The sequence below is a fragment of the Oncorhynchus gorbuscha genome, linkage group LG02 (genome assembly GCF_021184085.1).
Source record: "Oncorhynchus gorbuscha isolate QuinsamMale2020 ecotype Even-year linkage group LG02, OgorEven_v1.0, whole genome shotgun sequence".
NCBI classification, from domain to species: domain Eukaryota; kingdom Metazoa; phylum Chordata; class Actinopteri; order Salmoniformes; family Salmonidae; genus Oncorhynchus; species Oncorhynchus gorbuscha.
Window position 1 is genome coordinate 11,982,204 of NC_060174.1, and position 17,447 is coordinate 11,999,650.

At 48.8% G+C, this 17,447-nt stretch overlaps 1 protein-coding gene and 1 pseudogene across 4 annotated transcripts in view; both read right to left on the reverse strand.

The window, feature by feature from the left end:
* Positions 1-485: 485 nt before the first annotated feature.
* LOC123995627 lies at positions 486-3,371 on the reverse strand (annotated as a pseudogene).
* Positions 3,372-11,785: 8,414 nt separating this feature from the next.
* The window catches only part of LOC123997156 (lysine-specific demethylase 4B-like), a 90,793-nt gene continuing 85,131 nt past the window's right edge, over positions 11,786-17,447 (reverse strand). For 2 of the 4 annotated variants that reach the window (XM_046301268.1, XM_046301258.1), the window contains exons 21-22: positions 13,397-13,489; positions 11,786-12,666 (exon numbers count right to left, since the gene is read on the reverse strand). In XM_046301268.1, the coding sequence (XP_046157224.1) occupies positions 11,968-12,666; positions 13,397-13,489 (792 nt within the window). In that variant the 3' untranslated portion in view covers positions 11,786-11,967. The remainder of the gene's footprint in view (positions 12,667-13,396; positions 13,490-17,447) is intronic. The other 2 variants (XM_046301275.1, XM_046301281.1) reach the window with 2 other exon arrangements.

Below are 17,447 nucleotides of genomic sequence, written 5' to 3' on the forward strand. Positions count from 1 at the left end.
TGAGTCCTAGGACCATGCCCCAGGACTACCTGACATGACTCCTTGCTGTCCCCAGTCCACCTGGCCATGCTGCTGCTCCAGTTTCAACTGTTCTGCTTTACTATTATTCGACCATGCTGGTCATTTATGAACATTTGAACATCTTGGCCATGTTCTGTTATAATCTCCACCCGGCACAGCCAGAAGAGGACGGGCCACCCCACATATGCTCTCTCTAATTCTCTCTTTCTTTCTCTCTCTCGGAGGACCTGAGCCCTAGGACCGTGCCCCAGGACTACCTGACATGATGACTCCTTGCTGTCCCCGGTCCACCTGACTGTGCTGCTGCTCCAGTTTCAACTGTTCTGCCTTGTTATTATTCGACCATGCTGGTCATTTATGAACATTTGAACATCTTGGCCATGTTCTGTTATAATCTCCACCCGGCACAGCCAGAAGAGGACTGGCCACCCCACATAGCCTGGTTCCTCTCTAGGTTTCTTCCTAGGTTTTGGCCTTTCTAGGGAGTTTTTCCTAGCCACCGTGCTTCTACACCTGCATTGCTTGCTGTTTGGGGTTTTAGGCTGGGTTTCTGTACAGCACGTTGAGATATCAGCTGATGTACGAAGGGCTATATAAATAAATTTGATTTGATTTGATATTCCTAGTCATCACCAAACATTTCTGTAAAAAAAACAATGATAAAGCCTTGCATTGGTATCTATTTGTATTCTTCTCCCGCTGTTGGCTGTAGGTGCACCCGACTCAGCTGCCCTGTGCGCCAGGTAGTTGGAGGTAGGTGCACCCGACTCAGCTGCCCTGTGCGCCAGGTAGTTGGAGGTAGGTGCACCCGACTCAGCTGCCCTGCGCGCCAGGTAGTTGGAGGTAGGTGCACCCGACTCAGCTGCCCTGCGCGCCAGGTAGTTGGCGGTAGGTGCACCCGACTCAGCTGCCCTGCGCGCCAGGTAGTTGGCGGTAGGTGCACCCGACTCAGCTGCCCTGCGCGCCAGGTAGTTGGAGGTAGGTGCACCCGACTCAGCTGCCCTGCGCGCCAGGTAGTTGGCGGTAGGTGCACCCGACTCAGCTGCCCTGCGCGCCAGGTAGTTGGAGGTAGGTGCACCCGACTCAGCTGCCCTGCGCGCCAGGTAGTTGGAGGTAGGTGCACCCGACTCAGCTGCCCTGCGCGCCAGGTAGTTGGAGGTAGGTGCACCCGACTCAGCTGCCCTGCGCGCCAGGTAGTTGGAGGTAGGTGCACCCGACTCAGCTGCCCTGCGCGCCAGGTAGTTGGAGGTAGGTGCACCCGACTCAGCTGCGCGCCAGGTAGGCCAAGTGTTCCAATTTTGAACCATTTCATGCACCTGAAGGCACAAACTCATGTCTTTCCAGCGGGCACAGAGAGCAAATCAAGTATACTATAGGCCTACCGCTAGCCAATCGGATGGCTCAGATTACCGTGTCTACAGTAACATAGCATGCATAAAAGAAAGCTACAGCAAAATTAACACAGAGTTCAAAACTTTTAAAACCATGACTAGAAAGAGACAGTCAACGAATACAGCGAAGAGCTGCAGTTATGAGTGAGTTCATGATTAAGTTCTTACTTAGCACTGTCAACACTTTTTATTCAACAATTTAAAAAACCATAAAATGTTTGTTCTTCCTACTTCCACTCACTCCACAACCAGCACTGCAGCTGTAATGAATGAGTAGGTAAGAGCATCGATAGGCTTGTGTTGTTATTATTAGTGCGGTGTGACTACAGTTTTGCCATTAGCTGGAAGGTGTCAGTGGAGGAGAGGGCAAGAGAGGAGGAACGTTGAGAGGTGGACCCTCAATCTTCCTTCACATGACCTATAAGCATTCCTCGCAACGCCCCTTGCAGTTGACGGCTCCATTGCGAGATGGACGCTTCATACTTAAGACATTTTTCTTACTTTGCCTTGTGTTCAGTCCAACCAGAGTCTATCGAAGAACAGGAAGTTTACAAACTACATTAGATTAAAATACGTGGTTTTAGGTGATGGCTTTATGGGATAGCTACTGAACAATTATCCATCACCACCACCACTTCCATAGCTCCGGTCTCCACCACCACTTCCATAGCTCCGGTCTCCACCACTTCCATAGCTCCTCTCACCATAACCCCTGTCACCACCACCACCATATCCTCCACCACCGCCTCTGGACCCTCTGAATCCACCACCTCCGCCTCCAGAACGACCACCACCCTTGCCTGCCTCGTCCACACGAATTGTTCTGCCGTCAACTGACTTGCCATCCAATGCATCCTTCGCATCCTCTGCATTATCGTACTTTACGAAGCCGAATCCACGAAACCTTCCCGGTTCCTTTGTCCCTGATGACATCAACTTTTGCTATGTTTCCATACTTAGCGAAAGCTTCAGCCAGAGATTCTTCTGTTGTGTCGAAGCTCAGGCCACCGACGAAAGGTTTCCTTCGTCGGACATGTTTCTTTATCTTTTACGGACAGAACGAGAAGAGCTGGTGTTTAGAGATGCACGTCGTCGCAAAATAAATGGAAGCGCACTCTCATTACGAACACTACACGTGTCCATTCAGTAGCAGGGCGACTCCGTGAAGATGACGTAGGATGTAATGAAAGACGTCATGATGTAAACGGGTGCATCCGTCTGCTGCCATCTCCCTCCGCTGAGACTGACCATCAGATGCAGGCACCATCAGCCTATTAAAATAAAAAACACATTATTTCAAATGTAGCTGTGCCTCACAAACAATGATCATATAGTCTCATTTTTTGGAATGCTCTGAATAACAATGCTTTGGCAGGGCAATTCAAGCCAATATGCAGTGATAATGTATTGGGCTTATAGCCTACTGCACAAACCTCATTGTTATAGTACTGTTTTTAACAAGTTAACGTTGCTGAAGTCATGTAAAATATTAATCTGAGCGATAGATCTTGGCTTGCATTTTTGACTCAAAGTGATCTTGACTAGGAAAAGGTTGGTGATCACTGGTGTAGGGGGTAAAAAGCCAGGTGCAAGGTTTTTGTTTTGGTATTTGCCACCTCCATCTTTTACACCCCCCCCCCCAACACACAGTTATGGTTGCCATGTGCATCACTTTGAAAAGCTAGTCTTTTCATCGTCCACACACAAGGGCAGCATGCAATCGTGATTCCAATAAAACTGTACACATTGTTGTGATGAGAATGAACATAAAGTACTTGTACATTTGACATTTCCAGCAGCAATCAGGGTTAAGTGCCTTGCTCAAGGGCACATCACCAGATTTTCCCCATAGTCGGCTTGGGGTTTTGAACCAGCAACCTTCCGCTTACTGACCAAACGCTCTTAACCCGCTAGGCTACATACAGGCAGCATGGCATCTCGTAAGATCATAACATGCATGTTCCATTAACAAAAACAGCTCTATATGAGTCACATCTCAGGGGACTGCCATGAGCAGATTTATGCACCAACCACACATGCTAATAATAATCTTCATAAATCCAGCTCTACACAGCAAGTCTCATCTAATAGGAACACCACATTGTTTGTGCATTCGGCCTACATTCCCAACTAATGACGTGCGAAGATCAGCAATAATACCAGCGCTCGTGTTTACATTAGCGTGAGGAGGAAAAGCATTCACAATCAATTGTTTAGCAGGGTAGATGGAAATGAGTACCGAGTGCGGCCCTCCATGTCCTTCAATAACCTCTACACGAAATGCATTTCTCATCAGTGTCCCTGAAATGATAACATCTCACGTTATTAAGCAAGCGCCATGCTTGTTGAAAAGTTTATATAAATTAACACATTTGAGAGGCAAGAAAGACCTCCAATAACCATTCAATATTCAGTCTAAATATATTACTCTGGTCTAGTCTTTTCTCAGAGATAATTCAAAAGACATTCAGTCTGAAATTTATCACATGAAACAACAACAGAAAATCTCCAAAGAACTAGCCTGGGGAAACAAGAAGCAATAAACCCTTTCCCCCACATGAGGAACAAACCCTTGAGGCGAAGCACCAACTAGTCTCATATCGCTCTGGCTGGTGTTGGGCAAGAGACGCCACTTCAGATATTATTGGCCTGCAACTGCTGAGCTCCATTTCCTAGTCAAATCTTCACTTTGGTCACATATGCATTAAAACAATGTAACTTAGGCCTACAGTAGACTATATAGTATATTTCTATAGAGAAGACTGCAGCTTTTGATTGCCGTAGGAAGTAAATAAATAAATAATATAAAATACATGCAGTGCCAGTCTAGAGTTTGGACCTATTCATTTCCAGAGGTTTTCTTTATTTGACTATTTTCTACATTGTAGAATAATATTGAAGACATCGAAACTATGAAATAACACATATGATTAATGTGTTTCAGCCAATCAGTTGTGTTGTGACATGGTATAGGTGGAATACAGAAGATAGCCAAATCTGGTAAAATACCAAGTCCATATTATGGCAAGAACAGCTCAAATAAGCAAAGAGAAACGACCGACCATCATTACTTTAAGACATGAAGGTCAGTCAATCTGGAAAATTTCAAGAACTTTGAAGGTTTCTTCGAGTGCAGTCACAAAAACCATCAAGCGCTATGATGAAACTGGCTCTCATGAGGACCGCCACAGGAAAGGAAGACCCAGAGTTACCTCTGCTGCAGAGGATAAGTTCATTAGCGTTAACTGCACTTCAGATTGCAGCCCAGATAAATGATTCAGAGTTCAAGTAACAGACACCTCAACATCAACTGTTCAGAGGAGACTGTGTGAATCAGGCCTTCATTGTCACGGATCCCCATGGTACTGCTGCTCATTCCGTTCACCAGCTCCGGAGGTCTGCGTCACTGAACTGGATTCATCACCACCAACCCCTGACTGTCGTCTCATTACGCACACCTGGTTCCCATTTTCCCTGATTAGTATGTGGGGCGGCAGGGTAGCCTAGTGGTTAGAGCGTTGGACTGGTAACCGGAAGGTTGCAAGTTCAAATCCCCGAGCTGACAAGGTACAAATCTGTTGTTCTGCCCCTGAACAAGCAGTTAACCCACTGTTCCTAGGCCGTCATTGAAAATAAGAATTTGTTCTTAACTGACTTGCCTAGTTAAATCAAGTTTTTTTTAAAAAGTGCCTTCTGTTCCCCATTGTCATCATGTCCGTTGGTCTTGTGAGCACCTGTGCTATTGTGTCGGCTTCCGTGTTATTGTGATGTATTTAGAGGTTTACACCTGGCTCTTTTGTTTGGATGGAGAAAATAAAACCCTGATCATGTAATCCTGCGCTTGTCTCCTATCATTACACAGCGTGACTGACATTCATGGTCGAATTGCTGCAACAAAAAAACACTACTAAAGGACACCAACATAGCATACAGCATAGATGGTTTTTAAACATGGGGGGGGGCAAAAGGACGCCATCTCCATCGCAAGGCGTTACTATGACATATCAAAGTATGGGCATGCCATTTTTTAAAATAGAAATTGTGTAGGCAATAATAGGACCAAAAGCGTAGTTTACATTGGTTAAGGGCTATATCAGTGGAGACCATCTCTTTCAGGACAATAAGAGACACCATATTACATTGGTTAAGGGCTATATCAGTGGAGACCACCTCTTCCAGGACAATAAGAGACACCATATTACATTGGTTAAGGGCTCTATCAGTGGAGACCAACTCTTCCAGGACAATAAGAGACACCATATTACATTGGTTAAGGGCTATATCAGTGGAGACCACCTCTTCCAGGACAATAAGAGACACCATATTACATTGGTTAAGGGCTATATCAGTGGAGACCACCTCTTCCAGGGCAATAAGAGACACCATATTACATTGGTTAAGGGCTATATCAGTGGAGACCAACTCTTCCAGGACAATAAGAGACACCATATTACATTGGTTAAGGGCTCTATCAGTGGAGAACACCTCTTCCAGGACAATAAGAGACACCATATTACATTGGTTAAGGGCTATATCAGTGGAGACCACCTCTTCCAGGGCAATAAGAGACACCATATTTCATTGTTTCAGGGATATCAGTGGAGACCACCTCTTCCAGGACAATAAGAGACACCATTACATTGGTTAAGGGATATATCAGTGGAGACCACCTCTTCCAGGACAATAAGAGACACCATATTACATTGGTTAAGGGCTATATCAGTGGAGACCACCTCTTCCAGGGCAATAAGAGACACCATATTACATTGTTTAAGGGATATATCAGTGGAGACCACCTCTTCCAGGGCAATAAAAGACACCATATTACATTGTTTCAGGGATATCAGTGGAGACCACCTCTTCCAGGACAATAAGAGACACCATATTACATTGGTTAAGGGCTATATCAGTGGAGACCACCTCTTCCAGGGCAATAAGAGACACCATATTACATTGGTTAAGGGATGTATCAGTGGAGACCACCTCTTCCAGGACAATAAGAGACACCATATTACATTGGTTAAGGGATATATCAGTGGAGACCACCTCTTCCAGGGCAATAAGAGACACCATATTACATTGGTTAAGGGCTATATCAGTGGAGACCACCTCTTCCAGGGCAATAAGAGACACCATATTACATTGGTTAAGGGCTCTATCAGTGGAGAACACCTCTTCCAGGACAATAAGAGACACCATATTACATTGGTTAAGGGCTATATCAGTGGAGACCACCTCTTCCAGGGCAATAAGAGACACCATATTTCATTGTTTCAGGGATATCAGTGGAGACCACCTCTTCCAGGACAATAAGAGACACCATATTACATTGGTTAAGGGATATATCAGTGGAGACCACCTCTTCCAGGACAATAAGAGACACCATATTACATTGGTTAAGGGCTATATCAGTGGAGACCACCTCTTCCAGGGCAATAAGAGACACCATATTACATAGGTTAAGGGCTATATCAGTGGAGACCACCTCTTCCAGGACAATAAGAGACACCATATTACATTGGTTAAGGGATATATCAGTGGAGACCACCTCTTCCAGGACAATAAGAGACACCATATGTCTCTCTATACTCAGCCAGGGGGCAGAATAATCATGTCTAAACCAATTGAGGATGGGGGGGAAACGCTAACGCCTGGCAATACGCCTGGCAATACGATCGGCAATACGATCTAAAGTTAGCAATGGATAGTCAGCCATGGTAGTAGAGGGTCAGCCATGGTAGTAGAGGGTCAGCCATGGTAGTACAGGGTCAGCCATGGTAGTACAGGGTCAGCCATGGTAGTAGAGGGTCAGCCATGGTAGTAGAGGGTCAGCCATGGTAGTACAGGGTCAGCCATGGTAGTACAGGGTCAGCCATGGTAGTACAGGGTCAGCCATGGTAGTAGAGGGTCAGCCATGGTAGTACAGGGTCAGCCATGGTAGTACAGGGTCAGCCATGGTAGTACAGGGTCAGCCATGGTAGTACAGGGTCAGCCATGGTAGTACAGGGTCAGCCATGGTAGTAGAGGGTCAGCCATGGTAGTAGAGGGTCAGCCATGGTAGTACAGGGTCAGCCATGGTAGTACAGGGTCAGCCATGGTAGTACAGGGTCAGCCATGGTAGTACAGGGTCAGCCATGGTAGTACAGGGTCAGCCATGGTAGTACAGGGTCAGCCATGGTAGTATAGGGTCAGCCATGGTAGTACAGGGTCAGCCATGGTAGTAGAGGGTCAGCCATGGTAGTACAGGGTCAGCCATGGTAGTACAGGGTCAGCCATGGTAGTACAGGGTCAGCCATGGTAGTACAGGGTCAGCCATGGTAGTACAGGGTCAGCCATGGTAGTAGAGGGTCAGCCATGGTAGTAGAGGGTCAGCCATGGTAGTAGAGGGTCAGCCATGGTAGTAGAGGGTCAGCCATGGTAGTAGAGGGTCAGCCATGGTAGTACAGGGTCAGCCATGGTAGTACAGGGTCAGCCATGGTAGTACAGGGTCAGCCATGGTAGTACAGGGTCAGCCATGGTAGTACAGGGTCAGCCATGTAGTAGAGGGTCAGCCATGGTAGTACAGGGTCAGCCATGGTAGTACAGGGTCAGCCATGGTAGTACAGGGTCAGCCATGGTAGTACAGGGTCAGCCATGGTAGTACAGGGTCAGCCATGGTAGTACAGGGTCAGCCATGGTAGTACAGGATCAGCCATGGTAGTACAGGGTCAGCCATGGTAGTAGAGGGTCAGCCATGGTAGTAGAGGGTCAGCCATGGTAGTACAGGGTCAGCCATGGTAGTACAGGGTCAGCCATGGTAGTACAGGGTCAGCCATGGTAGTACAGGGTCAGCCATGGTAGTACAGGGTCAGCCATGGTAGTACAGGGTCAGCCATGGTAGTAGAGGGTCAGCCATGGTAGTACAGGGTCAGCCATGGTAGTAGAGGGTCAGCCATGGTAGTAGAGGGTCAGCCATGGTAGTACAGGGTCAGCCATGGTAGTAGAGGGTCAGCCATGGTAGTAGAGGGTCAGCCATGGTAGTACATGGTCAGCATTGGTAGTAGTACAGGGTCAGCCATGGTAGTAGTGAAGGGTCAGCCATGATAGTACATTTACATTACATTTAAGTCATTTAGCAGACGCTCTTATCCAGAGCGACTTACAAATTAGTACAGGGTCAGCCATGGTAGTACAGGGTCAGCCATGGTAGTACAGGGTCAGCCATGGTAGTACAGGGTCAGCCATGGTAGTAGAGGGTCAGCAATGGTAGTAGTGAAGGGTCAGCCATGGTAGTACAGGGTCAGCCATGGTAGTAGAGGGTCAGCCATGGTAGTAGAGGGTCAGCCATGGTAGTACAGGGTCAGCCATGGTAGCACAGGGTCAGTCATGGTAGCACAGGGTCAGCAATGGTAGTACAGGGTCAGCCATGGTGGTACAGGGTCAGTCATGGTAGCACAGGGTCAGCCATGGTAGTACAGGGTCAGCCATAGTAGTACATGGTCAGTCATGGTAGTACAGGGTCAGCCATGGTAGTACAAGGTCAGCCATGGTAGTAGAGGGTCAAGCCATGGTAGTACAAGGTCAGCCATGGTAGTACAAGGTCAGCCATGGTAGTAGAGGGTCAAGCCATGGTAGTACAAGGTCAGCCATGGTAGTACAAGGTCAGCCATGGTAGCACATGGTCAGCCATGGTAGTACAGGGTCAGCCATGGTAGTAGGGGGTCAGCCATGGTAGTACAGCGCCCCTGGAGAAAATGAGGGTTTAGTGCCTTGCTCAAGAGCACATACATATTTAGCTTGTTGGCTCGGCTATTCAAAGCAGCGACCTTTCGGTTACTGGCCCAATGCTCTAACCGCTAGGCTCCCTGTCACATACAATTAAACAAAATGATTGTTGACTACAATAAAAGAGAACTCATTGTTCCACTTTTGATTCAATTCACAATTGAATAAAACTGAATTACATTTGTAATCTACTATATTCATGAAGTGTTGCTTTGTGTTTATATTTTGTATAATAACAAAATTATTGCAATCTGAATCTGAAACCAATATAGATATTTTAATCCACTGTCTTCAAACTTCATTGCTGAAGAGAGCATCAAAAAAAATATCACATTTTATCCAAGTCAAGACACAGGGGTTTAAAGGCGTTGGATTGGTGCACAAGTATGGTTGGAGGGAGTTTACACCAGTCCATTACTTACACCAGTCCATTCCTTTAAAACCACAAAGGGGAATGTATGAGCGCAGTAGAGAATTCGACGGCAAGATTACACTTGGCAGATGAGGAGAAATACACTTAAGGGCAGTAAAAATCAAATGGTGACCCCCTTTGGGCTTTGGAGCACTTTCCCCTCCTTTAAAACATGAGCCTCTTTGGGATTCTGCTTGTGTTGTTGCCAGAGAACAGGGGAGCAGTAACAGCTGTAGTTATACCTCCGCTGAGCTCCAGCCGCATTGACCTGCAGGGAATGAGTGGTGTGCAGGATGAGCAAGGACAGACAGACGGAGGAGGAGGAGAGCGGGCGAAGAGATGGGTTATAACAGATGGGTTATAAACATGCAAAAGGAAAGGAACACTACACAAGCTGGCTATAACAACTCAGTTTAATTCCTATGAAATAAAGCCTCTTCACAGTAGGTTTCCACATAGGAACATTGATCTGTCATGACATTCTATTGTAATAACAGTTCAATTACATGGCTAGTATGACATTAACAGATTTGATTCACACACAAAGGCTTGCACTATGTATAATGTGACTGTGGGTATGAGAAGCATGCTTCCCCAGTCATACAGGATAGCACCTCTATAAAGATAGTTAACATACCATTTGAAAATGCAGGTCTTGTTTACTGGAGTAGAAATTCAATTTACCTCTCTCTAAAATCTCAAAAGGATCATCATTTCATAATCAAAGCATTTACTCGGATCACCTCGTGAGGTTAATATATTCACAAAATAAACATAGAAAGAATAGTCATACGAACAGACAACGTCGAATAGTAACATTGATTTTTAGGAAGAATGCTACAAAACAAAGCCCAGAGAAGTTCTGGAGTTGGAAAACGTGAGCAATGTGAACATGATGGTTTTTGGGTTTGTTCGATACAGGGACACATTCAGAACCACTGCAACACATCTTCACAAAATTCAATGGTTCTGCAGACAAGATTACAATAAAGTGTAACTACCATGGTTGCATTCCCACCCAACAAAATGTTTTATCTTTGTACAAGGATTTTATATCAATATATGAATAAGACATTTAAATACTTGTCAACCCCCCTGTAATACATCTCCACCCTTTCCCCAGGACCTCGCACAAACAAAAATACATTATTGAAACTGTACACAAATATTCTGTCCATATGCTGTTCTGTTCCATTGTAAGCAGTTGGTAAAGCTTCTATTAAAAATAGTTGTTGCTGGTTTCATAGATGAACACAAAAAAAAGCTGACGTCACCGTTCTGTAAAAGCGGGTAAATAAATGGATAGAAAGAGGTAAGGTGATGATGCTTGTGAGTCTATTCGTGTCTATACATTTTGCGTTTCGCACAAATGGCAGACAAACACAGAAGAAGTGGAAAAGAAGCCTCCTCTTCAGCTGCAGTTCTAGGAACAGCCCATAACCACACCACAAAGAAGCCTCCTCTTCTGCTGCAGTTCTAGGAACAGCCCATAACCACACCACAAAGAAGCCTCCTCTTCAGCTGCAGTTCTAGGAACAGCCCATAACCACACCACAAAGAAGCCTCCTCTTCAGCTGCAGTTCTAGGAACAGCCCATAACCACACCACAAAGAAGCCTCCTCTTCAGCTGCAGTTCTAGGAACAGCCCATAACCACACCACAAAGAAGCCTCCTCTTCTGCTGCAGTTCTAGGAACAGCCCATAACCACACCACAAAGAAGCCTCCTCTTCTGCTGCAGTTCTAGGAACAGCCCATAACCACACCACAAAGAAGCCTCCTCTTCAGCTGCAGTTCTAGGAACAGCCCATAACCACACCACAAAGAAGCCTCCTCTTCTGCTGCAGTTCTAGGAACAGCCCATAACCACACCACAAAGAAGCCTCCTCTTCTGCTGCAGTTCTAGGAACAGCCCATAACCACACCACAAAGAAGCCTCCTCTTCTGCTGCAGTTCTAGGAACAGCCCATAACCACACCACAAAGAAGCCTCCTCTTCTGCTGCAGTTCTAGGAACAGCCCATAACCACACCACAAAGAAGCCTCCTCTTCTGCTGCAGTTCTAGGAACAGCCCATAACCACACCACAAAGAAGCCTCCTCTTCTGCTGCAGTTCTAGGAACAGCCCATAACCACACCACAAAGAAGCCTCCTCTTCAGCTGACAACAGCCCATAACCACACCACAGCAGTGACAACCCCCCCCACACCCCACCCACCCTTAAAAAAAAAAAGACATGCAACTGAGGAGTGCTTTATCTGCATTCTGTAACAGATGCTACTGTCTATCACTTAGCCTCCTTTAGCATAGATTACATTATCTTTCCTAGCATTAGCTTAGCTCCTGTTAGCCTAGCTATCACGGCAGAGTGGTGGCGTCTCATTAAAACAGGGGCCCGGGTCCATCTTCCTGAGGGGGGAAGTGTGTATTGAGCAGCGTCTCCATGTAGGACACGTAGCTGGAGCTGGGCGTGTATCCTTCACCCTGGTCCTGGAAGGGCATGGACCTGGCTGTGTAAGCTTCACCCTGGTCCTGGAAGGGCATGGACCTGGCTGTGTAAACTTCACCCTGGTCCTGGAAGGGCATGGACCTGGCTGTGTAAACTTCACCCTGGTCCTGGAAGGGCACGGACCTGGCTGTGTAAACTTCACCCTGGTCCTGGAAGGACACGGACCTGGCTGTGTAAGCTTCACCCTGGTCCTGGAAGGGCACGGACCTGGCTGTGTAAACTTCACCCTGGTCCTGGAAGGGCACGGCTGGGGAGAGGGGCAGCAGAGGAGCGGCTAGGGCCGACGGGGCTGGGAGAGGATCAGTGAGAGTTGGCATTGGGGTGAGGGTGGGCTCGGAGATGGGTATTGCCAAAGCCTGGGTGAGGGTAAGGGCGCTGATATCAGTGTTGGAGGGACCAGGAGCATGGCTAGGTGTGTGAGGTGTAATACTGTGAGGTACAGGGCCTGTAGCTGGGGTTTGGCATCTGGGGTCCATGGGGGCTTGAGGTGTGGGGTGAAGGGCGGGGAGGCGAGGCCTCTTGGCTGCCTGTGGTTCGTCTCCTGACAGAAGGGCTTCCTGGGTTGGTATTGCCTAGACAGGAAGAGACAGCTGATGGTAAAAATATTGGCATGCCATCCACATGATGATCACTTCTCTCCTACGTTGAGCTCCTACACCCTTCAAACCCCTACAACCAGACAGGAAGGATGGATATTTCAGGAGCATCACGTAAAATATGCATTTTATAAAAAGGCTCAACACAGCCATGACTGACAACTCCACAACATAGTGTAGAATAACATGATAGTGTGGAATAACATCCCCAGCCCACCCCTGCCTCCCTCCCTCTCTCCCCAGCCCACCCCTGCCTCCATTCCTCCCCAGCCCACCCCTCCCCAGCCCACCCCACCCCTGCCTCCCTTCTTCCCCCAGCCCACCCCTGCCTTCCTTCCTCCCCAGCCCACCCCTCCCCAGCCCACCCCACCCCTGCCTCCCTTCTTCCCCAGCCCACCCCTGCCTCCCTTCTTCCCCAGCCCACCCCTGCCTTCCTTCCTCCCCAGCCCACCCCTGCCTTCCTTCCTCCCCAGCCCACCCCTCCCCAGCCCACCCCACCCCTGCCTCCCTTCTTCCCCAGCCCACCCCTGCCTTCCTTCCTCCCCAGCCCACCCCTGCCTTCCTTCCTCCCCAGCCCACCCCTGCCTCCCTTCCTCCCCAGCCCACCCCTGCCTCCCTCCCTCCCCAGCCCACCCCTGCCTCCCTCCCTCCCCAGCCCACCCCTGCCTCCCCAGCCATAGTGGGTGGGCGTCAGGTGGTCTCGTACCAGGCGAGTGCAGACCCTCTTGGGCAGGTCCAGCTCCAGCGAATGGATCTCTGTTTGCTTCAGTAACAGCTGGGACTCATCTTGGAACTCCACCTGAAAAGGAGAGAAGAGAGAGATGGAAAGAGTGGGAGAGTTAATTAAGGGTCATACTCAAAACAACACAGAAAAAACAACAAAGCCCAGGATTGTCAGGAGGACAAAATCCAGTAACATAATTTGAAGACACCCTTTGTGCCATGTTATCTTGGTGTGTGTGACTGTCTTGCGGCTCTGTCGTGTCGTGTGGCTCTGTCGTGTCGTGCGGCTCTGTCGTGTCGTGCGGCTCTGTCGTGTCGTGCGGCTCTGTCGTGTCGTGCGGCTCTGTCGTGTGGCTCTGTCGTGTCGTGTGGCTCTGTCGTGTCGTGTGGCTCTGTCGTGTGGCTCTGTCGTGTGGCTCTGCCGTGTGGCTCTGCCGTGTCGTGCGGCTCTGTCGTGTCGTGTGGCTCTGTCGTGTGACTCTGTCGTGTCGTGTGGTGTGGCTCTGTCGTGTCGTGTGGCTCTGTCGTGTCGTGTGGCTCTGTCGTGTGGCTCTGTCGTGTCGTGTGGCTCTGTCGTGTGGCTCTGTCGTGTCGTGTGGCTCTGTCGTGTGGCTCTGTCGTGTCGTGTGGCTCTGTCGTGTCGTGTGGCTCTGTCGTGTCGTGTGGCTCTGTCGTGTCGTGTGGCTCTGTCGTGTCGTGTGGCTCTGTCGTGTGGCTCTGTCGTGTGGCTCTGTCGTGTGGCTCTGTCGTGTCGTGTGGCTCTGTCGTGTGGCTCTGTCGTGTCGTGTGGCTCTGTCGTTTGGCTCTGTCATGTCGTGTGGCTCTGTCGTGTCGTGTGGCTCTGTCGTGTCGTGTGGCTCTGCCGTGCGTACAAATGTGTATGTGAGAGAGAGCAGGTGATTCGCCAGCATCATGAGAGAGTGGGAATGAGTGAGAGAGAGAGAGAGACAGAGAGAGAGAGTGAGAGAGAGAGAGAGACAGAGAGAGAGAGAGAGAGAGAGAGAGAGAGAGAGAGAGAGAGAGAGAGAGACAACACATACAAGCACTGTGAAACTCTGAGATTAGCGCGCACACACACACACACACCCTCCTCCCCAGTCCCATCCTGTGATTAGAAACACACACACACACACCCTCCTCCCCAGTCCCATCCTGAGATTAGAAACACACACACACACACACTCCTCCCCAGTCCCATCCTGTGATTAGAAACACACACACACAAACCCTCCTCCCCAGTCCCATCCTGTGATTAGAAACACACACACACACACACACACACACACACACACACACACACACACACACACACACACACACACACACACACACACACACACACCCTCCTCCCCAGTCCCATCCTGTGATTAGAAACACACACACCACACACCCTCCTCCCCAGTCCCATCCTGTGATTAGAAACACACACACCACACACCCTCCTCCCCAGTCCCATCCTGTGATTAGAAACACACACACAAACCCTCCTCCCCAGTCCCATCCTGTGATTAGAAACACACACACAACACACCCTCCTCCCCAGTCCCATCCTGTGATTAGAAACACACACACACCACACACCCTCCTCCCCAGTCCCATCCTGTGATTAGAAACACACACACACAAACCCTCCTCCCCAGTCCCATCCTGTGATTAGAAACACACACACACACAAACCCTCCTCCCCAGTCCCATCCTGTGATTAGAAACACACACACCACACACCCTCCTCCCCAGTCCCATCCTGTGATTAGAAACACACACACACACCCTCCTCCCCAGTCCCATCCTGTGATTAGAAACACACACACCACACACCCTCCTCCCCAGTCCCATCCTGTGATTAGAAACACACACACCACACACCCTCCTCCCCAGTCCCATCCTGTGATTAGATACACACACACACCACACACCCTCCTCCCCAGTCCCATCCTGTGATTAGAAACACACACACCACACACCCTCCTCCCCAGTCCCATCCTGTGATTAGAAACACACACACCACACACCCTCCTCCCCAGTCCCATCCTATGATTAGAAACACACACACCACACACCCTCCTCCCCAGTCCCATCCTGTGATTAGAAACACACACACCACACACCCTCCTCCCCAGTCCCATCCTGTGATTAGAAACACACACACCACACACCCTCCTCCCCAGTCCCATCCTGTGATTAGAAACACACACACCACACACCCTCCTCCCCAGTCCCATCCTGTGATTAGAAACACACACACACACAAACCCTCCTCCCCAGTCCCATCCTGTGATTAGAAACACACACACACACAAACCCTCCTCCCCAGTCCCATCCTGTGATTAGAAACACACACACCACACACCCTCCTCCCCAGTCCAATCCTGTGATTAGAAACACACACACACACACACACACACACACACACACACACACACACACACACACACACACACACACACACACACACACACACACACACACACACACACACACACACACACACACACACACACACACACACACACACACACACACACACACCCTCCTCCCCAGTCCCATCCTGTGATTAGAAACACACACACGAACCCTCCTCCCCAGTCCCATCCTGTGATTAGAAACACACACACCACACACCCTCCTCCCCAGTCCCATCCTGTGATTAGAAACACACACACAGAGGCATAACCATATAGTCACATGCATACTACATCTAGTCAGACCGACACACATACAATGACACTCTAGACGATTCTGTGCTTCCAACTTTGTGGCAACAGTTTGGGGAAGACCCTTTCCTGTTTCAGCATAACAATGCCCCCCCCCCGCGCACAGAGTGAGGTCCATACAGATATGGTTTGTCGAGATCGGTGTTGAAAAACTTGACTGGCCTGTACAGAGCCCTGACCTCAAACAGACTGAACACAGACTGTGAGCCAGGCCTAATCGTCCAACATCAGTTGCCTGACCTCACTAATGCTTGTGGCTGAATAGAAGCAAGTTCCCGCAGCAATGTTCCAACATCTAGTGGAAAGCCTTCCCAGAAGAGTGGAGGCTGTTATAGCAGCAAAGGGGGGGACCAACTCCATATTAATGCCCATGATTTGGAGTGAGATGTTGGACGAACCATGTTGTGTACGTGGGTGTGTGCCATTTGTCTTGTCATATCGCCCAGGCTGAGAGTGTGGAAGTGTTCACAAGGATCTGTGTGTGTGTGTGTGTGTTCAGAGGAGTTGTGTTCCTCCAGTACCAGGGACCTCTCCTCTAAGCTTTATACCTCACAGGCACTCTACGTGTCACACCATAAATTCTCCACACGTACCTGCAATGATAACACTCTCCACTACGTTTCAATGCCCACTGCAGCAAGATAATCTGCCATAATCTACCAGAGCACTGTGCTGGAAACGCTCAGATACGCACTGTGCTGGAAACGCTCAGATAAGCACTGTGCTGGAAACGCTCAGATAAGCACTGTGCTGGAAACGCTCAGATAAGCACTGTGCTGGAAACGCTCAGATAAGCACTGTGCTGGAAACGCTCAGATAAGCACTGTGTTGGAAACGCTCAGATAAGCACTGTGCTGGAAACGCTCAGATAAGCACTGTGTTGGAAACGCTCAGATAAGCACTGTGTTGGAAACGCTCAGATAAGCACTGTGCTGGAAACGCTCAGATAAGCACTGTGCTGGAAACGCTCAGATAAGCACTGTGCTGGAAACGCTCAGATAAGCACTGTGTTGGAAACGCTCAGATAAGCACTGTGCTGGAAACGCTCAGATAAGCACTGTGCTGGAAACGCTCAGATAAGCACTGTGCTGGAAACGCTCAGATAAGCACTGTGCTGGAAACGCTCAGATACGCACTGTGCTGGAAACGCTCAGATAAGCACTGTGCTGGAAACGCTCAGATAAGCACTGTGCTGGAAACGCTCAGATAAGCACTGTGCTGGAAACGCTCAGATAAGCACTGTGCTGGAAACGCTCAGATAAGCACTGTGCTGGAAACGCTCAGATAAGCACTGTGCTGGAAACGCTCAGATACGCACTG